Here is a 26,602-nt window from a genome sequence, read left to right on the forward strand (position 1 = left end):
ATGAGAGGCACAGAAGAACCAGGCATGCTCAGTCCACAACCTTCTTCCCCAAATTCTGCCACAAATGCTCCATACTGGAATAGCAAGTAGGTGTCAGATGAAAACACAAAACAATGACAACAGTGCATTTTTCAGTAGCCACATCATATTATGTCACTGATGTCATGTTGAGTTATATTAGTCTGCTTTTCATTATGTTGTGTTATGCCTTTTGACATAATGCAACACACTGTAAGTAACATAAAGTGACCTCCAAGTATAAAAGAGAACACAGTTTTTGTCAGATTAGATAGTGGCTATGAATTCTCTGAGAGGGAGGGGGAAGTAAGAAAAGGAGAGAAGGACGGTCGGATTCAGTGTCCTGAACAACAAATCCACAGAACTTAATTAACACTTACAGCAACCCTGGTTGTTTCAGATAGGTCTGTGCATCTCTGCTCAACAGAGAAAAGATTCTCAGCAAGACTTGTGCTGCTTTATTTATTTAAAATTCTGTAGAGCTTATATCTGATCCTTATATCATTCCCTTCCTAATAAGATAGTGACAATTCTTGTAGTAAGATGCAAAGCCAAGTAGTATATACCTCTTCTCCCAGATCAGCAAGGACAGAAAAAGCCTCTAGAGCAGATATAATAGCTTCTTCCTTCCTGTGCCTGAAATGTAGAAGCTCCATGCAGCATGAACATAAGACTTTCCTGAGATTTCTTGTTTTGCCACCCTCCATAATGCAGAAATCAGACCAAGCTTAGCAGATGGACTTTCTGAGCTGCACCCTGTACTCTGTATCAGGAATTTAATCAGCTGCTTAGAAAACCACTGGACAAAGGAAAAGGGAATCATCTTGGCTCTGAAAGGGGAGCTCCTCATTAATTTAAGGTAATGAAGTTGCTAATATTCTCTAGAAGGCTTGAAATCTACCTCATCTTGGTAGTTCCTGGTGGCTTAGCTTGAAAAAGCTGGTGTTCTTGCCCCAGTGCTTACTGAGCAGCATGAGAGGTACTGACTTGTGGTTGGCACAATTGCCAAAACTGGCAAGCCAATGCTTCAATTTACTGCTTTGCTGTTAATTCCTATTTACATTTGGATTAATCACTGAGTATATCTGTTCTCCACCTGCAAAATAAATGCACATCTGTAGCTTAGAGGATGTTAGTAGCATGCAACAATGAGCAAATCGACGTCGTGGCCAAAGAACAGTAAAAGTTGGCAGTCCAGCAAGGTACATTTCGCCAGAGTGCAAAGTGCCAGGCTCATGTGAGTCCTGTCTCTGCCCTTACCTTTAGCCCCAGCACCAAGTTCCACACAGTAATACACACATATATATAGATGCAGAGATGTTCAGTGCAAAGAAAGTGGAATCCTTTGGCATGAAGGCCAAAGAGATGCTTTTTTTCCAAATGTTTGGGAGTTGTCCCTATCTATTGGCAGCACATGGTAGGTTTCAGTTCCCAAACATGATTAGCTGTCACATGTCTTCTTTGGGAGATGTGCCATTGAAACACATGAAAGGAAACTCTTTCTGTGCAGAATAAGAGGAGGAATGTTGTGATATGAAGGTGTTTCAAAACTCAGTCTCTAATAGCTGGGATACTGACAAAGGTACTTGTTATATGTTTCCTACGTCACATATTCAGCATTAGAGGCTTTTTCTGTCCTTGCTGATCTGGGAGAAGAGGTATATACCACTTGGCTTTGCATCTTACTACAAGAATTGTCACTATCTTATTAGGAAGGGAATGATATAAGGATCAGAAACATTTTCATGATCAATCTCAAAGACACAAGCGACAGAAGCTCTTGAATACATTTGATGTGGTCTTCCTGAGCAGTAATAAATGGGAAATCTCATTTAAAAAAGGTTTTTTAAGGATAAAAATGTGCGTTGCTGACAGAGCGAGAGTGTTTTGTGTGAAGAAGGCTCACAGGTAAGCATTCAGAACAGCACGTGATATCAGGATATAATGCCACATGTATTTTCTCTATAATTTCTCCATCTATAAATGTACTGTAAGTTAATATCTACTTAATTTCCAAGCATGCTGCATTCTTTTAAGATATATATTAGATGCTGTCCTTGTTCGTTAGGCTGTTAAATATTACAGACTTGGCAGTTATTCCTTGGGAGCAGCGTGCAATAAACCAGCTCTGCTTCCATCCTGAGATGTGTGCAGTCAGACCCCAGTGACACTGCCAGCCACAGCGCTCTGTGAGCACCGAGTCCCACCTTTAAGTGGCATTTTGCATCAGAGACTCCAGAATGAAACATTCTGGCGAGTGTCGTTCACTTCATAAAGAAAGCTGTTACCCTTTACTCATTAAATTCATACAGAAAGCTGTTACCCTCAGTAGGACACCAAACCTTACGGCCACAGACTCTGCACCGGAAAACCTCACTGAGTTTTGCAGCCAGGCTGGATCTCAGGAGACTTCCTGTTATTATTTTCTCTACTAATAAACCATTATGTTGTCTCCTTCACAGCACACAGAGTTTAAATAAGCCCATCCCTGTGACAATCTGATTTTCTAAAGGAGTGTCCTGTTCTGTTGAGTCATGTGAGCAGAAAACACAAAGAAGTAGAGAGACAGATCAAAAAGGGGTAGCAGAAAGGCCCTGGAGGCAGACTTAAGTTTGGTATTTAATATTTCAGGTAAAATATTCACTTAGCATCAATTATCTTGTTGGGTTCTTTTTTTTTTTTTTTTTTTTCCTTCCAAACGAAATTGCCTTCTGAATCAGCCAGCTCTCTAATTACCAGATTGAATGATTGAAATTTTTAGGGCAATTAAATTCAAGCCTTTCTTTTTCAGTCCTTACGTTATTCCCCTCTTCTCTCCCTCCCCTCTGCAGTCTGGAGCCTTTCTATAATTTGGAGGCAGTAGCAAAAGCAAGCAGACCTTTAAAGCCAAGATGTACGTCTCCCTTAATTCCTCTGTGGATTTGTTTTATAGACTAAGCAGAGAGGCTCTGCTCTCTCACTGCACCACATTACAGATACATGGTATTGTGTGTGTTTTCTCCTAACATGTCATGTCATTTAAAAAACAGCTTGGAAGAATTCATTTGATGTAGAAATTCTGTGAAAATACAAGGATCCATGTAGAAAATACACGCACTATCAGAAAATGCCTGTGGATCAAGCTGGAAAACTAAGGAACGAATTGATGACAATAACAATGATTGATGATATAGCAGATAAGAGAAAACAAAACTCCCAAAGAAACAGCACAGAGCATCTGTTAACAGAGCGGTTCGGACAAACTCCTGAAATGGCTGCATGAAAAGACAAGTGTTCTTCCAAAAAAGGGCACAACATTCACAGGATGGATTCCTGGGCCCTGTGAACTCAGTGACAAAGCTGCTGCTCATTTGGCTGTCTTGTTAGGCTTAGAGAAAAAAACACAACCTCTTATTATTAGATGTCAGTATGTGAGCTTTTAGACTGATTTCAGTGGGTCTGTTTCTTCCTTAAAGTTAAGCACATCCTTAACAGCCTTGCAGGATCTGAACCTCAATCAGTGGGCATAATAGTCTGTATCTGCTGCTTACACCAGAGCTTTGAAATTCCCTAAGATTTCCTTCCAAAACCTTGCTCTGAATTTTTCAGATTGCCAAACCTGATCTATAATGTACAAAGCTGGCACTGCTAACAGTGGGCAACTGTTGCAGGCAAGTGATGCAAGGGGTTTATTTTTGTACTGTGTTACACCAGGTAATGGTATTCTGCCACCAAACTCAGAATGAGCACTATGCTGACTTGCACTTTGTATCCCAGACAATTTCACTAAAGCCAGAGGTATTGTATTGTGCTTATTTATTGCTTAATTATCCCTGTAGGTGTTCAGGGTACTTCATAACAGCTAAAACAGTCCTTGCCCTGCAGAGCATGCAGTCAAATCTAAGATTAGAGGTGACAGCACTGCAAGGAGCTGGACCTGGAGGAAGAACAAAGTCTTTGTTCTGCTAAGCATGGGTCTGTCCCAAGGTTCAGCTAGTTGGTTAACAACTTTTCTGAGCCAAGGGCAGTGATTGATATACGCATGTACTTTGATGCAAGTTCACGTTCCTCTTGTAGCTACTGTTTTTAAGGCACCAGCTGTCCTGTGTAGATATTCTCACAGGCACTTGTTAGACCGTTAGGAAATATGATTTCACTTCTGTGGAATGACACCAGTTTGTACTGGTTAACGTTCTGGACCATTGTCATCTATAAATCAAATACAAATGATTTATGAATTGGATGGAATGTGTATGTATTAATGTCCACGTGCTTTCCCTGGGAGACAGCCCTTGTGGCTCCAGTGCTGCCTTCTGATTCCTCCTGCTCTCAACACCACATTCACTGCTGCACATCCTTCTTTCATACTTCATCACTCTCCATCTGGTTGCAGTAGTTTGAGGTCCAGCTCCTGAATTTCAGACACACATGACAGGGAAAACAGGCCTGATCTGCCCCTCTCTGCTTGCATCTGCAGAGCAGTGTCTGCTCAGCTCTGGCTGCCCCTGTACAGAACCTCAGTCATTTCTCTGAGTGCTGCACCGTGCTCTGCAGCAACCAGACCTCTTATTGCTCAGGATTTACTGCTAGTTTCCTCCGCATGTTTCTCAAGCAGTGTGGTTTTCTTACTACATTTTCAGGGTGCCATCTTCATTTAAGATCTTTCCAGTGCATGCCTTGTGCTCATTACTTAGGAGTAGGTGGGAAAGTCCCTTCAGCTGTAGCGCATTGTGAGTGCTGTACAATTGTATCCCAACTGCCTACTCTTATCTCCCGCATTATTTCTGTGAAAGCTAAAGCTGTGCATGGAACAGATGCTTGGAATGGTATTGGGATCCAATTACTGCACTTTTCCAATCTTACATCTATTGTCTAAACTTGGAGCGGGCATATTTTTATTCCTTGGTGACTCTATATAAAGAGGCAATTGGCATTGTGTTTGCTGGCTGATTAGTTGGCAGAGAAGGGACAGGAGAAGCAGCAGCATGGTAGGTTTATTCTTTCCATGTCTGTCATTTTATATTTCTCTGTATTTCTTTCCGACCGTGACAGTTCTAACAGAGCAGTAATGATCACACTGGACCCCATGACATCTCTTACTTAATATGGCATCCAAAATGAAGATATATCCCATTGAGTGAGCTGTGAACTTCCAAGGACTTTCTGTGTGTTTAACAATGGGTAAGGTAGGGAACACAGATGCACTTGCTGAAGGGAAGAGCTTGTGCATCTCTTTCCAAGGCTAATTTACTGATGATTGGCATGGCTGGTGTTAATTAGTGCTAAGGTCTGCTATGGCGTGATGGGAAGAGTAAGGGATATCTCTCTAATTTTAATTGAGTTGCTCTTGAGATGGGAAAGAAATAGGAAGTACCGCAGAGATTTCTTTGTCTTATCTTTGCTTTGCTCACTGCTGGCTTTTCGCTCGCACTCAAACAGCTCCTGTGCACCAAAGGTGCATTTGATGTGATTCTGAGGAGCAAAGAATTCCAGCCCGAGGGGTAGCGGGCAGGCAGGGCTCTATCTTCATCTTTTGCAAATTCAGAGAAATGACTCCAAAATTTTAAAAAAGAAGAAAAGGAAAAGCTGGTGATTTTCTCTTATTTTCTCCATTTTGCAGGTCCTTTTCAGACTGCCTTAGAATAATGCTGCCCAGTGGCTCCCTCTGGCTAAGGAATAGTTGATTCTGGAGAACACTGGAGAGGGAGTTGTATATGAAAACGTTTCTCAAAACTTAGTTCAAACCTGAATCCCATTTAACCAGGTGAAGAATGTGATCTAAGAGCAGGATAAAACCCCATTCGAAGCCATTTCTAACATCTACACACAGACGTAGGATCTAGATTCAGCCTGTAAGCCCAGTGAAAATGGTAGTGCACTGAGCACACCAGGTCACGTCCTTGACCACTATTTCAGAAATGGACAGTGTCCTCCTCTCCAGCTGTGTATTTCCAGGCTTCCCTTCAATCAGATTCAGTGAGGTCTCAGCCAGCCCTTTTGTTGGAGGCAGGAGGGGGGAAGAAGTGCTGGGTCTCCTTCCTCCTTTCTTTCTGTCTTTCTTTATAAAAAATACATATATATTTACCAGTTCCTTTCTGTTTAGAGGGATGACACACTGCCTGCTTGATGTGCAAGGATATTTCAGGACCTTCTGTGGTGAGATCAGGAGATGCGACAATATAGCAATAGACTGTTCTGTTTCCTCACTCCCAGTTCAGCTGATGATTCTCTGTGATGGTTCTTTTCATCACGCCTTTTGTTTTGGGAAAATATCTTCTGAGGTACCTTACTATACAGGGACACATGAAACAGATTTAACATGGGAAGAAAAAAATAGCCTTAAATGAAAGAAAGCTGAAGAATATCTTTACATAAGGAAGTGATCATTTTTTATTAATCAGAGGGAAATGTATATGTAATTATGCTAGATGAACTCTGTGGGGAGGTTTTTTTTCTCTCTTTATGATGTCTTATGGGATTTATAAATATTACAGAGGTTTTATAGCATCATAATATTTCAGATGTGCACTAAAGCTACTTTCAAAGGATTAGTGCAGACAAAGCAGCATAGTAAAAAATAATTACAAGTCAGGCAGTGCTACCAGGCTCTGACATACAGGGCTGATGAGAACAGGAGAGGCAGGGTTCAGGGAGAGCATTTTTTCCAATGCCAGCAGACCACACAAGTGCTATGGAGCAGAGTTCTGAGTGCAATCTGAGGCTCTCCACTAATTCCAGAGAATTTTGGTGATGTTGGGTCAGTGATGTCTGCGTGGACTGAAAGGAGGGAAGGGGGAATATGGGAGGAGAGAGGGAAGGGTGTGCAAGATGTTCCTGTGTTCATTCATCTTGGTGACACCTCGTAACAAACCGTATGCTGGAGGCAACCAGTACCCCAAATCAGACGGCCTTCTGATCAAACAGCCTGCTCTGCTGCTGGAATGCACCAGCTGTCCTGAAACAGCAAAGCAGTGCTGATGTCACCCACTGAAAACACAGAGTGTGTTCGGCTGTGAGTGTGTGTGTGTGTGCTTCTGCACATGCAGCTCCAGTATCTGCGTGTGTCTGCAGGTGGGGAGGGGCTGCAGGGCAATGTGGGGGTGCTGGGAAAGGTTTGTTAGATGGGGAAACGGTTGGTGAGCTCTGGGTCACGGGGTTGGAGAGGTTTGTGGTTGGAGAAGTGCCCTCCTGCTCCTGGGACATGCAACGATCTGTGTGCGCCTGCACGAGGGAAGAACGGAGATTGGAAAGTGATCTTATGTGGGGCAAAGGAGAATGCTGCAGCACACGGGAGCGGGAAGCAGGGAGAATGCAGGCCAACAGATTTTTGTATCTAGCAGGGATCAAAGGTGTGTGTGTCTGTGCATGTGTGGGAGGCTGGGACTGCATCTGAAACGGAGCGAGGATGGGAAGGGAGGGATCGGTGTGAGTGCAGAGCAGGTAATGAAAAGATCTTGTGTTTCTCAGCTCTGATAACGTGGGTTTTTATTTGAATGATCTGAGGCTGTTGCCTGTTTGAAATGCAAATTGTGCCCTCAGAGCAGGTTATGCTGCTTGCTCCTCTAGACTGCTCCCTGAGGGGCGTGCACTGGGCTGCCCGAATGCTGCTCACCTGCCACAAAAGGAACCTAATCTGTACTGAAATATGATGGCTTTTCCTTAGCTGGGGTGCAGACACAATGTAAATTATTGCAACAGCAACAACAATCCCCAAACCCTTTGGACGGGCCTAAGATGTAACTTTTGGTTCAGAAGCTGGATTTGATAATGAAAGCAACTCAGAGATGGGAAATGTCAGTACTGAGGTCCCAGAGTAGAGGAAAACTACAGAGAGAGCATGATGGATGGAGAAGTAATGGTAGCACAGAGTTAGCATCGTACTGCAGATCACAGTAGGGGACGGAGTCGGAGCAAGATGATGGATGTTGCTGTCTGTTCTGTAGTCACAGATGTAGTTGCAAAGGAAGGAAGTGTAAAATGAGAAACAATGCAGTTTAAATCTGTTAGTATCTTATGACTAGTTTGCCCTGGGCAGAATGAGCACATAATGGTTGTACAGAGGTACAAGACAACAGAATCAGGCTCCTAATAGCATATCTGTTGTGCTTCTCCAAGAGCTCCCTCCCAGGAGACCTACTCAGCCATAGGTGCAAATGGTTGGTGTCCTCCTTGGTAAAAAAAGAATGGCATAAGACACAATATGTTGCCAAGAGGGAAATGTTTCTGCTTGTGTTGTAACTTAGACTGTCAGGAATATCAAACTGTGTCACCTGCACCTATCTAGGGTATTTTCTGAGTGGTTGAGGAGGTGGTGGACCAAAGAAGGAGCTGACCACTCCAAGCCACATCAAACCAGAGATGTGGATTCTGGCAGAGTGCTGCCCTTCTTATGTGACTGCTCGAGGAGATGCTCCTGCTTGGCACAAACACAGGGCAGGTGTGGCCACTGCCCACAGGTAGAAGAGCAGCTGCGTGCACCTGAGCACCGTGTGAGGAGCAGCTGTACCTTCTTTATTTTGCAGCCATTAGGCTGTGCTGCCATGCTTTTCTGGGATATGTGGAACATAACCTGATTTCCTGACTGCTTCTGCTGTCCATGTCACTGCCCTATCCCTGTTCTTTCTGTCCCCTGATGCTGCCAAATAGGAGAAATGCAGAGAAGGAAACGTAGCTCAAAGCAAGTGCCTGGTGCAATGGAGTTTTCTTGGGGCCACATTTTGGTATGGCTCAATTGTTCATGCAAAGGTTTTAAAACAATCTGAACCTTACAAGAAAAAAAAAAGAAAGACCCTTTAAAATCCAGGCTAATTGAGTGAGTGCTAACATTAGTAAGACAAATGAGTCTTCTAAAGTGAAGTGTTGTTTTCTTCACAATGGGATGATTAATACACTCAAGCAGGAATATTAATAGGCTTGTTCAGTTGTTGCAACATTCTTCCCACTGCTGTGCCTTGGAATCTGAGCCCAGGGGACCCCCAGCTCTTCAGTTCCTCATCTGGCATGTTTTGTATGTCAGTCTCAAAGCACACATTGCAAAGATAGAGCAGCAATCATCGCAGAGTGCTGCTCGGTGCACTCTGCATTTTACAAATGGGGAAACCAAGGCAGACAGCAGTCATGTATCAGTCACCCACTTGCTCCTCTGTAGGTCACCTACTAAATTTATGAAACTGTGACATTCTTTAAGAGTCTGATTCTATTAATCAAAAAATTGTGTGGTGTTCGGGGCTGTCAGGCAGCAGCAGAGACCTATTTCTTTTCTCCTAGAGCTGCCTTTTATTTGATCCACCAGAACAGCAGTGACAGTGTGCTGTCCTCAGTTCCTGTCCACATCTATACCTCTCAGCCTTCCTCTTCACGCCACCTTCCCACCCATCAAGTTGCACTTTCTTTCTGTGATCATGAATTTTCAAGATTTTTAGAGCAGATAAATTACATTTCCAGTACTGCATATCCAAAAAGAGAGGAGATCATCCAAGATAGCAGAATACTTAGCTTGAAGCCATTCCATCTGACAGCTGTTTCTTAGCCCTGTGAATCGTATTGGTGGTCTCAGCCCCATTCCACAAGCGAATAGATCACAAATAGATGTACAGCCAGAGCTTCAAAAGATAGATGGAGCCACATGGACACTGATTTCCTTTATCAGCCCTGGAAATGATGAACCAGAGAGAAGCATTGAACAAGTATTGTGCTGAGATTAGTTTCTCTGGATAAATAGTCTTCAGTCTTTTTTTGCCTTGAATAGAACTTCACTAACACAAGAAATTTTGAGGGTGTTTGGGGTGTTTTTGTTTCTGTTGATCTGGTTTTGACAGATAATGATCTACAGCTTTTGGGTTTGTCTAACTCCTCCAGCTACAATCCTTGCTTAGACGCTTACATCACAGAAGACCGGCTAAATGAGGAATGATGGAGGCATTGCCAATGCTTGGCATTTAAAGTGAACAAAACCTGGAGCTGGAGCCTCCTGTTCCTCACTGTGGTACCAGTTTAAAGAGATGCAGGTTGCTTGCTAGTGTGGGGTATATTTATCATGCTGAAAATGGATGTTCTGTATTTGGTCACAGCACAGCAGAGCATGAGAGTGGTAAAGCATGTTTTGCTTTTGTAACAACCAGTTACGTGAGTACAGGAGCCCAGGTTTCACTGCCCCATCCCAAAGGCCGAGGCTGTGTGGTCAGCTCCCCCAGGCAGTTTGCAATGCATTCTGCTGGGTAGCATCTGCTTTCTTTTTACCTCGGGGAACAAATGCCTTGTAAAAACTTAGGGTTGTCCTTAGCATTTCCAGTCAATCTGGAAGTGCTGAAAACCTCCAGCAGGCACCTCATGTTATGTGGATGATTGCCCATTGCTGCTCAAAATAACACTTATTTCATATGGAGGAGGAGGAGGGAATCTATTTATTCCAAAATCAATATTTCTACGTTTATTAAATAATCCACTTATTCACTTTTTCTTTTTTCCATGCCTGTGGTGACATTCTGTCCATATTTTTCTCGTCACTACAAACATATTTTTTTTCTTCCATTTCCATTCCTATTTCCAGATTTGACTGCTTTGCATTAGCTGGTTAGAGACTGACAGGTCTGGAGTGTGGACATGTGGGTGAATGTCTACCATAGCCCAAATTTTCAACCTGGAATCTGAAGCAGAATGGCTGAGTGCAGATATCTGCCTGGCAAATTAAATTGATCAGACAACGTATACTTCAAACAGAGTGAGGTGGGAATACTTCCTTGAGCTGCTCTGCTCCTCAGGATATTTGAAATCAGTATTGAATTGGAACTTTCACAGGCTTTTTTATTCTGGTGAAAGGAGACAGTAGAAGTTCCCTTCTGTTTCATGCAGAATAGCCCAAACTAAGACTAATCTTCCGTGACGTGAGAACCAGGTGGGACTGTGATGATGAAATATAAAAGTAGAAATGACAAAGAAAAGCATAATCCATCTGCAGGGGGAGTAAAAGGCGGTGGTGTGGTTCGTTATCCTGCCCCAAGTAAAAATAATGCTGTGGTTGGAACGTGTCTGTAATCCATAGGAATCACAGGTTTTGTTCTTCACTGGGAAACAAAAACTGTATTGTCTTAGGCAGGTGAGCTGGTTGGGCCCCTGTTCAGGCACACGTGAGGATGTCTGGTTCTGACTGATTTCCAGTGGGTGCTGGATTCTTAGTTAACATCACAGCTCTCTCCCAAGTCTTTCTGTGTCTCAGTCTTCTGACTACAGAACAGTGATAAAAGCAGGCCCTACCTTTTATTGATGATAACTATCTTGAGTATTATAAATGTATGGGCTGGTAAGGCAACACAGTGTGATATCATAGGTCAGTGCAAGAATACAGACTCTTCTCCAAGTATAAAAGGCATTCCTACATAGGAAGAATTTGTTTGGTGCTGGTCCAGACAGAGCAGACTTGTAAACTTTTCTAAGTCAGTAGGAAATGACATAATTTCCCTTTGTATTTCACGAGCTCAGTCTTCGTGCAGGGCCTAATACTTGAGTCTGTTCTTACATGGGACCTGGGAAGGACTTTGTACGGGGACTCACCTGCACTGCCTGTATTTCTTGAGAATAACAGGTTGGGAATTGAACTTTGTACTCTGAGTGTGACTGTTAATTGCTCCTCCCATAGTTCAGAGCTCTGCAAAGCCAGTGCAGGAGGGAAGTTCTGCCCGAGGAACACACAGCTGTGATACCCAGAGTCACACTTTGGGTCCCTCACCTCTTTAACGCAGCACGGAGACAAGACGTCCCTCTTTATACAAGCTGTCAGGTTCTGAGCTAGAGCAGGGGAACGGCAGGAACCCTCAGTGAGAGATTCAGCTGTAACTAAAGCAAGCATATTTTATCCTGCTTTTGTCTGTTTATGTGAATATCTGTTGTGGGTTGAATTAAAAAACACCAAACACAATCATCTTGTATTACGTGCCTGTATATATTTTATCTTCTGTAAAAGAAGGAATTTGTTTTCATGGTAAACAGACAAGGCAATATATTTTTGATCTTTTTATTTGTATTACAGGCTCCAAAAAAGGCAAAGAAGAAGATAGAAGGTGGCTCCAATGTATTCTCTATGTTTGAACAAACCCAGATCCAGGAGTTCAAAGAAGTTGGTCACTATTCTTCTGTTTTCTATAGTCTCCTGTCATTACTAATAAATAACATAGGTTTTGTTTGTAATCCTTATTCAATTCTCCATCTGCTTTAATAGAACACACAGTTGTTTTCTGAATCATCTCTGTGGTTTTGGCTGGTATATCGTTTTCCTTGTGTGTTTGTTTGTTCTTTCCTTCATTCCTTCTTTCATTCATTCTGTCTCTCCTTGCATCTCCTGTTTCAAGTTCCAGACTTACTTAAAAAAAAAACTCTGAGCACTGAAAAAATTAATAAAGGAAAATTATCTCATCTACTTTAGCCCCGATTCAGGAAAATACCTGGGCATACATTTAAAGTTAAGTTTAAGTGCTGTTTTAAATAAGAATAATTTTGCATGCTCAAGTATTATCCTGAATGGAGGTGTTGTATTGAATCAGGTCATTAATTCCTGGACTGTTCCACAGTGGTAACAGAAATATTCTTCTGTGCCCATCTAATACTGCCCACAAACTAGAAACCAAAATACCAGAAAATCCTCAGCCAACTTTCTCCATAAATGCCCATAAAATAAAGCAACATGTTGAGGTTAACAAAATGAGCATCTTTTAGGTCCCAGAGAATTGGTATTCCATGCTTTATGGATTCTTTGATCAGTTAGCTGTGATGAGGCAAACCTAATTAGCTGGCTTAAGAGCTGGTGCATAAATAAAAACAAATAATTTTATGAGTTTGGACTTTTTATTTTTATTTTTTTAAATAGGCATTTTAAATATCTGTCACACCATCACATTTTCCACAGATTGGTCACTTTAAATTATTTTTTTCCTAATTTTTTGCTAACTCACATCTCCAAAACTGTTTCCAATGTGATAAATAGCTGCTGTTTCATTTGGTGTACGTGGATTTCAACTTTACTTTTCATGAGGATTCTCATCAGTAAAGCTCAGTGGTGAATGAGATCAAAAGGACTGAGAGGATTACAAAGGATTGTAACTACAGGCCAGGTGAAGTTTCCCCAGATTTAATGGGAATATTTCTAGCACTCTTCTCCCACCTCTGTCAGCATCCTATGAACCTCCAGTTTCATTCTGTCTGGGGACGACTGCTGGAAGACCTGCCACCAGAAAGGGCAATTGGTCAGGATGTTATTTTTGAACTACTCTAAATAAGATGGCTCTTAGAACATTTCTGGGAGGATGGTGGTGGAATAATGGCAAAGTCACAAGGCAGTGGAGAGGTGCAGTTAAAAACCAAGGCCACGTGGTGTTTAAAGACTGCCTACTTGGAACAAATGATGCATTTTGGCTGATAAGTCATTTTTTGTCAGAACAGTGTTGCATAGAGATTTCAACCAGCTCACTAGAAAATGTATCAGCATCACTACTTCACATTAATTTCACTCCTCTGGAATGTAGTGATCAAAGAGTGCCTGACACTCTTCCTCTTCTCTGTGATTTTGCTGGGCTCTGCTTTGGTCTTTGCATTTCATTCTTTCTTCCAAACTGTGGGGATGCTTTATCAGCAATAAAGAGTTGAGCTTGATTTTTTATTAGGTGGTGGCTTGGCAGGTAAGTGAAGGGTTGGGAACATGCATGCTGCAAGTTACCACATGGCAAACTGGAATGTGAGCAGTGGAGCTCTGTAAGAAACTGGACATCAAACTGGTTGAAGATATGTTGATTATAATGCAGCCGTGGAAAGAAATGCATCCTGTAGAGCAGTGGACTCTGAAAGATACTTGAGTGGACTGGTTGTATTCCAAGGAGAGGGTTGTTTTTCATAATGATCTTGAAATAAAAATAATTCCATCAAGATACGCGCTCATATTGATGTGCACATCTGGCAGATAACCAGCTTCAGAGATGTGCCTGGTTCTGCTGATACTCCCCATAGTGTATCCAGGGGAATTTTAGGTCATTAAAATCTTTCAAAATCAATGAAACATTAAAAGTGTGATAGCAGCAAATGACAGACATACAGATAGGTAAATAGACGGACAGATAAGCAGTTAGCTGGCTGGATAAGGAATGTTTGATTGTTATCAGCAGCTAAATTTTGCCTGACAAGAAGTATTTAAGGTCAAGCATCAAGGTCAGTCAGAGCACAGAATATAGGCTGACGGATGCAATTTATTGAAAAGGGAAATAAACTGTGAATAAACCATACTGTGAATCCTACGTTTCTCAGTGCTTTTGGAAATTCAGCTGTCTGTGTGTGAAGAATCGCCCTGAAGCCAAGAGGAAAAAGACTTTTTCTCAACAGCGGAGAACTACTTACAGTAATTAAATGTTTTACAGAATATGATAGCTGAGCAAAGGAAGGAGATACAGGAAGCAAACAAAGCACACAGGAGTAGCTCCTGACCCCACATTTTATGGATTAAAGCCCGAATGGCAGCAGCTGTCAACGTTGGCTTTGCCCATCCCTATGCTGCCCTGAGCATTAACTTTGTAACAAGTTTGGGTGGGTTTAATTGAGCCCCTTGCCAAGGCACAGTAATGTGTTGAAAGTGAGGAAAGTGCAATGATGTGGCCTGGTGTGGATGAATCAAAGGAAGTTAAATATTCTTTACAGCATAACGCTCCTCTGCATTAGTATGTGACTGTAGCACTGTTCTGTGCAATATGACAGTAAGTTGCCTATTTTCTTCCAACAGGCTTTTACCATCATGGATCAGAACAGGGATGGCTTTATTGACAAAGCAGACTTGAGAGACACATTTGCTGCACTAGGTAAGCTGGTAGTAATAATTAAATCAAACCTTAAAGAAACGGTGGTTTGTGTTCGAATTAGTTGGGCAAAAGGAAACCTGTTCAGTTCGCTATCTTGACTACGTAGCTCCAGCTGGAAAATCTCCCGAGCAGCCTCTTTCAGACACTAAATGAAGTCTCTCTGGGACTCACTGGCGGGTGCTACAGAGCTGTGCAGCTGGCAGCTCTCCAAAGGCACTGATCCTTCCCTTGCAACTATTTCATAAAAAGCCCACCCAAGTCGGGGTCCATGCCAGGCATTTCTGATTTGCTTCTGAAGCCAGGCTTCACATGCTGCACCTTTTTTTATCTACGAGTCATGCAGTATCTACCAATTAACGTTCTTGTCATGGACTAGCTGCCCCTCTGCCCACACCAAAGCAGGAAGACTTCATGTGAGGTTCTGTGCTGTTGTGCGGGGATGTGGGATGGAATGTGCGTGTCATGAGATTAGGTACTGTCCATTTCATGTGCATTGCACTCCTGATAACATCAAGCATCTTAAAGAAAAACTTCTCAAGAAAAGGAAAAATCAGAATGCTCATGAGCCCTAACATGAAGCTGTATCCATGTTGTAACATTTGAGGCTTGAACAGTGATGTAGGCATTTGGGCTTTTGCCATCTGGATCTTATTAAAAAGAGTTTGATAAGAATCTCTAGTGCTCCCCAGGGTGGAATCAGACTGCTGTAGAGTCGGTGCAAAGAGCAGAAGCTCCTGAACTCTTTGTTGTGACAAAGAAGTTTGCAAACTTTGGCCTCTAGCTACTGTTGCTCTGAAATATTTATTTCTTAAGGCCATATTCTGCTATCCTTCACATTCAGTGAAGCCCTGCAATGCTTATAAAATACGGTCACAGCAAATTACCACTCAGTTTGAGTAGGGATGCTGGATTCTAAATTCTCAATAGTCCAGTGCAATGATGGGGAAGGAATAGGACTGCTCAACTCATCCATCTGCTCCGTACTCATCTCAACATCTCAATTTACAGGAGGGCAAAGCCTGAGACTTTGGATCCACTTCAGTCACATTTAAACTCTGCTATATTAATATCAACACAGTCTGTTTTTCACCTGAGGTTAAAAGAAAGAACACTCAACAACAACAACAAATAAAATGAAAAAGAATTTAGTTGAAAGTAGCCCCTTCTTTGGTCTGCTGCTGGCCTGGTCTGTATCATTTATCCCTCTTACTCCTTTTTTATCTTTTGCTTGGTATTCCACCTCAGGATGCATTGGAGTATTCTGGATTTGTGTTCCACCATGTTATTAGTGAAGTTACACAGAGCCCTGAGCTCCCCAGTGGGAGGAGATGAATGGGAATTGTTTTTTAGAACACAATTTGGGATTTATTATGAAAAATGATCTCTGCTGCAGGTCGTCTGAATGTCAAGAATGAAGAGCTAGAAGACATGGTGAAGGAGGCGCCAGGTCCCATTAACTTCACTGTCTTTCTTACGATGTTTGGGGAAAAACTGAAAGGTAAGTACCTTTGGGGGGTTGGACAGGTATCTGTCAAAGATGCTCAGCACTGAAATATCTCAGTACCTTGCAAATTATAATAATATATCCAGGGAACAATGCTTAAAGGCAAGGAGTGATCTCCAGTTTTGCAGACAGAGATGAAGTATGAAAAGGCAGAGGGATGGTCCAGAGGACAAATCAAAGGTGTGATTTCAGCTTGCATAAGCTAACATGGAAGTACCATGCTGAGGTCTAGAAAGCAATGAGATCATGGCTGCCTGGAGCACGCTGCAGAAGAGTTATTCACCATCTGCGAGTTCTAGGCTGAGGTCTGTTGCTCTCACTATGCTGGTATTCCTGCCACTGTTAGATGGTTTACAACTATCATCAGCATTTCTCTGAAAAACCTTTCTGCACTCCTTTGGCTCATTATGCACACATGACCTCTGCACCATCTTTGTAGTCACAGGGCATGAAGAAGCGTCACGTATCCCCCATTTTCTCTTACATCAGTAACTTAGTCGCCCAGGCTTGCTTTTACTTGAGGTCAGTGGCAGTTAAGACATTGGCTTAAGTTGAATGAAGATTTTGCAGAGTAAGTCCTAATGAATAAATAAATGGGACTAATTTAATCTCAGTGGATTTAGAATGATAGCAAGAGGAATTTGGCCCATTGCCACAGAATATATAAGAATGACTGTAGTGAGTTTAGAAAAGATGGGTACTAAAATCTGTGTGGAAGGTAGTAATTTAGTCAGATCTTTGATACTGAATGTGCCTGGAAACTATAAAATAGAGTGTGAAACCAAGAGAAGCCTCGGTCATCTTCCTGTGAGCATTAGATATAGGTCAAAGCCTTGGCTTTCAGAGCGAGGTAGTTGGCTTGCCCAAGCACATTCAAGAAGTCTGTTAAAACAACTAATGCTATTCAGTTCCCTCTTCCTCTTTTTCTCTTTCTTGGGGTAAAAATTATGCAGATAAGAGAAATAAGAAATACTTAAAAAACTGAAAAATCTGATCAGATCTTCTTAAGAAAGTTGTATTGTATAGCTTGCCTCTGGCTTTGTACAGCTAAATAGAGTTCCAAAGAAGGACTTTCTACCCTTGGAATAGAAAATAAAGAAATCTAGTAGGAAGTACTGATGTAACCAGTCCTCAAAGAAACACGTTATTGCTAAGAAATACAGTATTTCTGGGAAGTATAAGGGTGACAGAGGAGGCTGTAGACTGACACTGAGGACTGTATTACCCAGACGTCACTCTGTCTTCACCACAGTGCTACCCACACCTTTACATTCTGGATACCATCCTACAAAGTCTGCAGTGCCCTGCTCTGTGCTCTTCCTTCTGGATACACAGCTGTTTCTGATGGTACATTGCTGTATATTTGTGTTGCTTATGATCGCATGGAGGCGAGCTGTTCCTCCTTCCCCCCTCTTCCCTCTCATCTCTCATGACTGCTGAGGCTGGCAGATTCTGGCCCTGCCAATTGTGTGGCCTAAAACCAGCGCCAGCACAGGAAGGTGAATGGTAAAGCATGCCCCTCTTGTTTGCAGGTTTCCTGTTGGCTACAAGAAGAGAAGGAAGGTTTTTGTTCTTTCCATTTGGTGAAGGGAAAATCACAGCTGTGCTTGTCATGCCCTTCTGGTTGGGTTTGTCATGCAAAGGAAGTAGAGCCAAAAGACTGCACATTCCCAATCAAAACTAATTGGGATGAAGAGCCTTTGTAGTGCAATTAGAAAGGGAAAAAAGGCTAGAGGAAGTGGATATGGCAATTGTGCAACACTCTTTATTAGCTAAGTACCACTCAGAGAATTTGGTGAAAGGTGCTTTCTAAGTAAAATTTCTTGTGCTATAATTGATTTCTGTCATAAAGGGGAAGCTGGGATTTTTCGGACGAGCTTTAGCTTTGTATATAGAGATTATGATGCCAGATGAACAGCTAACAAAACTCAGTTTATGTTAATGCCAACCACATGGAGCTGTTTCTACAGGGAGTCAGAATAATACAATTTGTACAGAAAACAGAGATGCCGCACATCAAAGAAACCACTTTATTTACCAGCTAATCAATAAAGAATGCCTGCTGCATTGCTTCTCTTCAAAGCCAAAGTCCAAGGATATGACAGAGCAGAAAATGTAAAACACAGTAAGGAGGAAAAAAAAAATAATCCCCCACACAGTGGTGACTACTTTAAATGCAGACTTTTCCTCAGAGATGGAAAAAGTTTCTGTTCACACAACAATCAAAGCACTCATTAAATACCAATGCTCGTTATATTGATTATCTGTTCATTGTGGAATGAATACACTGCATCCACGCTGGCAGAAAAATCTATGTGCATAGTGAATGACCTGAAGGAGGCCATATAGTCTTCTGCTCAATGACCATCACATCTACTAAGATTCCACCACTGATCCTTATGATTACAAAGAAAACTCAGGAGATGTCAGAAGTATATATAGTCGAGCTGTTAAATCAGAGAATCATGCCTGGGTTCTGCTCGGGTTCTTTCTCTGTCAAACTTTCTAACATAAATTTAAATAGTAATGGATTCTTTTTTTTTTTTTTTCCTTCTTTTTTTTTTAAATCACACTTTCAACATTTCAGCATCCCAAGTAACTTCATGTGTCAATGTACCAGCCTGTAAATTTGGTTTCCTGAAGTTATGGATAATGATTTATATTATACTACTATAATGTTTTGAAATACTGAGGAACAGTCAAAAACAGAGCATGTAGGATATCTTTTGGTGTGGGTAGAAACTGTCTGTAAATGAGAATACTCAGAATCTACAGTGTTATAGAATAGTCAGAACATCCCAGTCAAGATTAAGGCACTGTGAAAGCTATTCTCTGATGCACCTTTTTTTTTTGCAATCTAAATAGATGGGACGGATAAAGAATGAAAGAAAATGAAGACTCTTACTATCATTTTATTGCTGGGAGCAAAGAAGCAGAGAAATTAAAGTCATGCCAAAAGTTTGTGGCCCAGCTATGAGCAGAGGCAAAATCTTGGAGCCACAGTCCAGTGCTTTAAACCATCCTATAAACCATCCCATATTAACCATCCTGTTTACATAAATAACACTTATTGTGTTGCTGTGAAGAAATACTGAAGTGGAAGCGTGCTACAGAACATAAGAGCCAGTCACCATTTTCCACTGATCATCCTGCTTCCATTGCGTTCCATTGATATCCAGATTTTATGATGAGCTCCATTTAGTGAGGGAAGTAAGCTCTTCTCTATATAGTGAAGAACAAGTAACATCAAAAAGTGTTTTTGCAAGGAACATACAGTACAAGATTAAAGGAAACCAGCGAGGGAAACAGTTTGTTATATTTTCATTTCTGAAAGCCACTAATCCTCTGGGTACTGATATTGGAGACCAGTTCCTGGAAGTTTTCTCTCCTGCAGACACAGAATATATATGAGTTATTATTTTAAAGCTTCTGAGCACTGAACTATTCACCTCTATTGTTTATCTGACATGACAAATGCAGCCGACTTAAGGAACCTTTGTCTTCAAACCTACGACTGCAGAATTCTCCATTTCGCTGTGTTCTCCAGTGAATGCAATTGTTACATAGCAAGTATTCAGCAGATACAGATACACCCAGGCTCCTAAATTATATTCCATTAATTTTAGGCACGGACCCAGAAGAAACCATTCTGAATGCTTTTAAGATTTTCGACCCAGAAGGAAAAGGCCACATAAAGGCAGACTAGTAAGTTTATTTCAAGTTCTTTTAAAATATTATTATTATTAATAATAAATAGCACAAGTTTAAAGAACTCCTTAAAAGCTGTATTTTTTCACAGTATTTTAAGAGACAGGCAGGCTTTGTAAGCCAGAGTTGTAAGACCAGACTATTGTACAAATGTGTTTGTATACCAAAAAGAGATGTTATTGTCTTCAGACATTGCAAGAGGCAACGGAAATATAATCACATGTAGGCCATTAGATAGTCTTTTTTTGAAGGTCTGGATATAAATCAACACATGACTCTTTGTAGATTAACTCCATATGTAAAAATAAAATGAATGTCTGGTGCCTGACTGTCAGAGCTTAACTGAAATGGGAAAGCTAGTCCCCCTTTTTAAAGAAGTGATCAATTTAATTAACTCTGGGACATGGTTTTAGTAAAAACATTTTACTTGTTATATGCTTACTGTTGGAGCCTTCTGCTTCTAGACAAGAATTTGCTGTAAATTTCCACTAGATATGTTGAGAGCCAAAGCAAATAATGCTATTAATAATAGGGCAACTATTATCGATGTAGCTATTATTTAAATAAGGAGGCAGGACCTAATTTGTATTCATAACCTGTTACACCAAGAGAGCAGAGTGAAAGGACTTCAAGTGCTAATTGCACAAATGCAAATCCTCCTTATACCATCCAAATGGTGTAAGCAGGCATTCAGGTAAACGAGATAAATGATATCAAATCAGGGCAATGTATGAGGGACTCTGACCCGTGGCTCTGGTGAAATGTTTTATGTGCCTTGATTTATGCATATGACTAAATTCCATGGTGAATCTGGGCACTATACTGCTACTGCAGTAGCCAGTTCAGGTAAGCTTTCTAATAGATATGTACAAGAAGCTTATTAGGGAACCAAATCCTAGTTTCCTAGGGTAGGAAAATCACGTACAGTATTTCCTTCCACTACCAAAATGCTTTTTTTATGACACTGGCACTTAATTCCCAGTGGGTATGAGAGTCCTATTATGGATATTATGGAGCCCTTCTTATGGTAAGCAGTGGGAAAAAACAAAGCCAAGAGACAATATTTTCACTAAAGGACATCCAAATGAATTAAATCAAGATGCAACAAGAGGATGTAGTAAACAACAGGAAGGAACAGAGGGTTAACAGTTGTTCTGATTGCTTTGAGGTTAATGTTATCAAGTAGCATGGGAAGAACACTCTTGGTGACACACCAGAAGTGACTCAAACATTATCAGAATAAAATGTAGCCTGCTGTCCAATAGGCCAGATCACACGGTAGTGAAATCACAACCATGAAATACAACATTCTGATGATACAAAACCCATGAAATGCTGTATTTCCCACCACTATCTGTAACAATGTGCTGCATACAAAATCTGCAGCTTGCCACCCTGCATCCAGTTCTACATTCCTCAGATGCTGGGAGCCAGTTGGAGTTTGGGGCAAATTAGGAATGCAGTATCACACTCCAAAATGAAGATGAGAGAAAAATCCTTTTTTTTTTTTTTTAAACTTAATGGAAAAGGTCAACCTTGTTCCCACCCCCATTACACTGCTAACATTAGACAATTGTTTCAGTTCATCACCACAACAGAGCATAATGTTTACTTATTAGACCCGAGGGTATTGTTGATCATTACAGAGCAAACCATTAAATCAATTCCATGAATGTCTTTGAGGTTTAACTTCTATTCATTTGCTTCCAAAATTTAGACATTTGAAGGTTTTGAAATAATTTTTATGTTGGCTCATGCAGCACTTTCAATATGACGTTTAATGCTAATAAATTATATTTCTCCATATGAAAAAAAATCCTGGAATGTTCCTCTCCTAAACCAGCCACAGTGACCTTTTAATCAGAACTTCTTTTTATGTTCATGGAGTTAACATCCTTCTGGGGATTTTTATGGCTCTTCCCTCTGCGTGTTTTCACCTCTAGTCTGGAAATGACTCACTTAGTCCATTTGATGGTAGCTGGGATGGAGCCTTCTAACCTTTCCAGAAGCTTCGGGAGTTTATAACTTACTTCCAAATTCAATGACAGAGTTTGTTTGTCTGCATCATTATACCACACATAAAGTCCTTCCTCTAGCATGATGTCAAAAAGAAAAAGTGCTTTAGATCAGATTCTTGACTGGTGTAAACTGGCATTGCTTTTGGAAAGGTTAGATGATTCAGTTCTAAATGCCATTCATTGGACAAAGTGAGTCAGGCCAACAGCAACTGTGTCTAATGCTGATGCCAATAAAACTTTACAGATTTGTACCAGATGAAAATGGACCCAAAGAGCATAAATGCATTCTGGTTCTTTGGAGATTGCTCTGGCTGAGCTGGGAATGTTTCTCATCGTAGCTGTAGAAAACTGCTCACTCTAACTCACCTGCTTTTTCCCTGAGAAAACAATGTATGAAGGGAAATCCCAGGGGAATAACGAAGTGTCCCAGAGCTTTTACAGGGGAAAATGTTTTGAAAATATAAGGAAAATACAACAAAATATTCACAACTGGAGATGGAACTGTTGTCAGGCAGGACAAGAGATAGCATTTACACAACCACAACAAGGCAAATGGATCCTTTTTGCCCAGAAGACTTTGAGGTGGTTGTGATTTATTTTATTTTTTTTAGAAGCAAGTAGTCTTTAAGAAAGAAATCCATATACACAAAGAAAGAAAAAAGTTCATAATCTCTAGCTTTGGAAATGATGAGCATTCATTTCCCTATAAAATAAATAATGGAAAATGTGCATAGATCCTTAACTCAGTCCTTCTTCCTTGTGAGTGTGCCAGAGCCTACTGGGCTATGCATCAGAAGATTATAATTAGATATTTGATCTTTTCCCCTAAATACTTCAAGCATGTAAGCAGAAGATACATCACGCCCAGATCTCTTTTTAATTCAGTGCTGTTTCTGATGAAGTTTATTGTGACTTCTAACAAAACTGCTGTAAGTGCTTCCTTCTATTCACCAAGCTCCTTCCTGGATCACACTTCCTATTTACATTTGCTGATTCTGTTTGCCCCAGTGCACATACATCCAATGATCAATTTACATCGATGAGAATGACCTCTCTGTTCCTCCAACCAAAGATCATTTAGGAATTCCATGTCAAGAAATGCAGTCACATAACAAATACCAGCCCAACAAGACAGAAATGGCAATATGAGAGGAAGAGATGAAGAAAGACTTTGCTAAGTAAGGAGCATGGGAAAATAGTGCAAAGAAAACATACAGGATAGCTTAAGCTCTCTTGTGACTTTGGAGTATTTCCCAGAACTTGCCAGAGTATTTCCATGCTTGGCCTTGTGGGCAAGGTCTTTATACATTACCCTGAATCTTCCTTTTCCAGTCATCTCTTTCTGTCCTTCCAAATAAGTGATACAGTCGTTCTGTCTAAAGGGCTTGGATTGATGTTCCTATTCACCTATACTTTTAGGTAAAAAAATGACATGCTTAACTGAGCTCCTACAACGGGTTTGAAAACAGAGGGTAAATCAGCTGAGGATCTGTCCCCAAAATATTCTCTTTGATGTAATTGCATAGAATGCAGATTGTGTGTGGATAAGCTCCTTGTTACAGTTCTGTAACTCCAGATCAAGATCTTGCACTGTGAAATACAACAGATCTCACACAGTTTCACAGTCTCCTCTGGGAATGGCTGCATGCAAATAAAGGGATTCTCAAATGATGATTTGGAATAGCTGTTGGAGTTCTCTTTCAAGTCCTCTTTCTTATTTCATGCTCTGTTCCTTTCATCCTCAGATTTTACAGAAAATATTCTCTCTTTTGGTTTTGTTAAGTGATCCAAACTTTAAAGAGCAAGTGAGAAAACGTACCGCTTTACGTTAAGATAGGCGCACAAAATTGCTGTATTACAATTAGAGTAATAACCTTGAACAATTTTAAACCTCTATAAAATGCCACAAAAGCAAAATAAGTTGGCAGAGCGAGGTGCTGACACTGATGGGTGCTTGCAGAAAATCTCTTACAATATCATATAAGGATTAACAGCTCTAATTTATGCGGTCACACAGATTTTCTTTCATGCGACTTCAGGAGGGATCTTGCCATCTGAATCGTCATGTGTCATTATCACCCTTTAATCAGGTTATTTCATTTTATTTGCACAGCATCAAAGAAATGCTTATGACACAAGCAGACCGGTTCAGTCAAGAAGAGGTAAGGACCTTCTGCCTTACCCAAAATAGTGATGTTTGTCTAGCAATAAGCATTTGCCCCTCTTTAAATGCATGAATTCAGCTCAAATCCAGTCTGAGAGAAGGCTGATGCCAGCTTTAGCAACTAGGAACAATTCAAAGCTCTCTTCTGAATAGTTCCATGGCTAAACCAAAGTCAAACAGATTCTTTGGACTTCTATGCAAGTTTAAGCATGGCCTGTCTTTTGCTGTTCTTTCCTATGGTGAGCTGGGCAATGAATTTACCAGAGTATGAATGTGTTTAGGTGGGGACTGTAATCTGTTTTCCATTTCTGCGAGCGTTATTTTGTTTGAAATCTGAAATGAATTCTGAAAGGCGGTACTGACTTCGTGGTTTGTGTGAGATAGAACATGGATTCTGATGGCTGGGAGGAATATAGAGGGACATTCTTTTCAGAAGAAGAGTTTGAGTGGAGTTTGTTCATGGCAGATTGGAGTGCAGACTGGAATACGTTACTCAGTCAGGGCTTATCTGTACTTTAGGGAGAGCTATTTGATACAGAACTTTGATTTGAACAGGATTGCATTAACCAGTTTTGTCCTAGCTCCTATTTCAATTTTACTGAAACTGCAGGAATTTTTCCCATAGTAGCTAACAAATCAGGCCAGAAGAGAGCTGAACTGGACTGAAAAGGAAAAGCAGTACTTGTTGCTGTCCTGCAGTCCCATGTTTGTAATACTTATCTCCTGTTTGCTTGGCAGATCAACCAGATGTTTGCTGCTTTCCCTCCAGATGTCTCTGGTAATCTTGACTATAAGAACCTCTGTTACGTTATCACCCATGGTGAGGAGAAAGACTAAACTGAAAGATGAGCTTCTCCTGTGATGATGCACCAAGTCATTTCTTTGTGCTTTTCTGTGCAAGACAAAAGGCTGAACATTCAGTGTGTGAAGCCATGTGGTCATCAGAAGAGAACCAATAAAAGAAGTGAAATTAGATTAAAGTTGTTTAATGCTTCTGTTTTTATAAAAGATGAAAATACCAATTTTTGTGAGTTTTTTCCCATCCTTTTTTTTTTTTCATCAGTGGTTTGAAATGGAATTTTCTTGATGAACTGATGCTGTTGTGATTTATTGACAATCCTAATGTTCACCAGATGGCCCATTGGGCACTGCAATGTTGCTTAACCTCTTGTCTTTTATATATAAGCTCCATGTGTTGATTGAGAAATCCTCTAACTCACTGCATTGGGAAGAGCATTTGGCAAATAAAATTCTTTCTCCTTGCAATGAAAGTGCAAATAAAACAACCTTAAGCTCTTGTGAATGTGCTCAGTGATGTGGCCAGTTTCATAAGCCACTCAATACTCTTGCTTTGGTGCAAAAGAACAGACATAGTGGAATAGTGGCTATTTTTCTCCAGGAAAATGTACCTAGGCACTGATAGAAACCAGCAAGAATGAATTTCCCCCTCAGGGGCATCTTTGTATATGTAGGAAGTTGTCCATGAAGTAACAGTAAGGGCTAGTTCTTTCAGCAGTTGGTCATGATCTTTGTTTTAGGGGTGAAGGACATGTTGAAAGGTTGCATTTTGCCAAAGGTCATCTGGAAGTCTAGGGAAAACACAAGAAAAGAACTCAAGAATTGTAGCCCAGGATTACAAATGAAAGCAAACTATCAGTCACTTTCATAATTCAAGATCAGCATAGCTTCTAAAATGGGCCACAGTTTCTTGTATTTGGACTTCTAGGAACTGGACACATTCTGTCTATGTGTAATACTGCACGAATACTTCCTGTGTGGGAGTCAGAAGAACGCTGCAGCCAAAGCAAAACAAACTTCTGCTTTTTTAACAACTAATGAAAACGGTTTCCTTCTTCATTAGTATTGCTGGCACCAAGGTCCCACAGACACGAAGAGTAGGTAACAAGCTGCTTCTTTTCTGTTTCTTTCATAGAAAGAGAACTGGAGGGCAAGGTGGCAAATTCTGCCCTCATCAGGCAAGGCAGAGCTTGGATGAAAAAGTTTTAGCATCTGCATTTAGCATCTGCATCTGCAGTTTTTTAGCACTTTAAGGAAGTGATATTCAGCCCCACCTGCATTTTTGTTGTTCTAACAAATCCCTACAAACAGTGCCTACCAGTAATTGGGAAAACTGGAATGAGAAGTATCCTAGCAAGGACGTGTGCTTGAGCTGCATAATAAATCTCACCCCTTGCACCTACGTTCAGAAGCACTGCACAAATGCCTGTAATAACAGTGTTTTTTCTGGTGTAAGTATGTGAATCCCAGATGCATCTACCATTAATTAGATCAATTCAAAATTTCAGTAGACACAACTAGAAGCAAAATTTTGTCCTTCCTTATGGGAATCTTGCTGAAGGTGTGGAGACAGTTTTGACAC

The 26,602-nt window shown here is 40.9% G+C and overlaps 1 protein-coding gene across 4 annotated transcripts; it reads left to right on the top strand.

Moving 5' to 3' along the window:
* Positions 1-25,202, top strand: MYL10 (myosin light chain 10). 4 transcript variants are annotated; one of them, XM_042830107.1, is made up of 7 exons: positions 1-86; positions 12,023-12,109; positions 14,753-14,828; positions 16,222-16,326; positions 19,959-20,037; positions 24,172-24,220; positions 24,961-25,202. In XM_042830107.1, exons 2-7 carry the CDS (start codon positions 12,074-12,076, stop codon positions 25,057-25,059), a joined length of 444 nt encoding a protein of 147 aa, XP_042686041.1. In that variant the 5' UTR covers positions 1-86; positions 12,023-12,073; the 3' UTR covers positions 25,060-25,202. The 4 variants fall into 4 exon arrangements, with proteins under 4 accessions (XP_042686041.1, XP_042686039.1, XP_042686042.1 ...); XM_042830105.1 differs by lacking the exon at positions 1-86 and adding an exon at positions 7,373-7,437; XM_042830108.1 differs by lacking the exon at positions 1-86 and adding an exon at positions 11,667-11,773.
* Positions 25,203-26,602: the final 1,400 nt, after the last annotated feature.

This window comes from Centrocercus urophasianus, unplaced genomic scaffold, assembly GCF_019232065.1.
Source record: "Centrocercus urophasianus isolate 14NV4802_14NV808 unplaced genomic scaffold, USGS_Curo_1.0 seq_33, whole genome shotgun sequence".
Classification (NCBI taxonomy): Eukaryota; Metazoa; Chordata; class Aves; order Galliformes; family Phasianidae; genus Centrocercus; species Centrocercus urophasianus.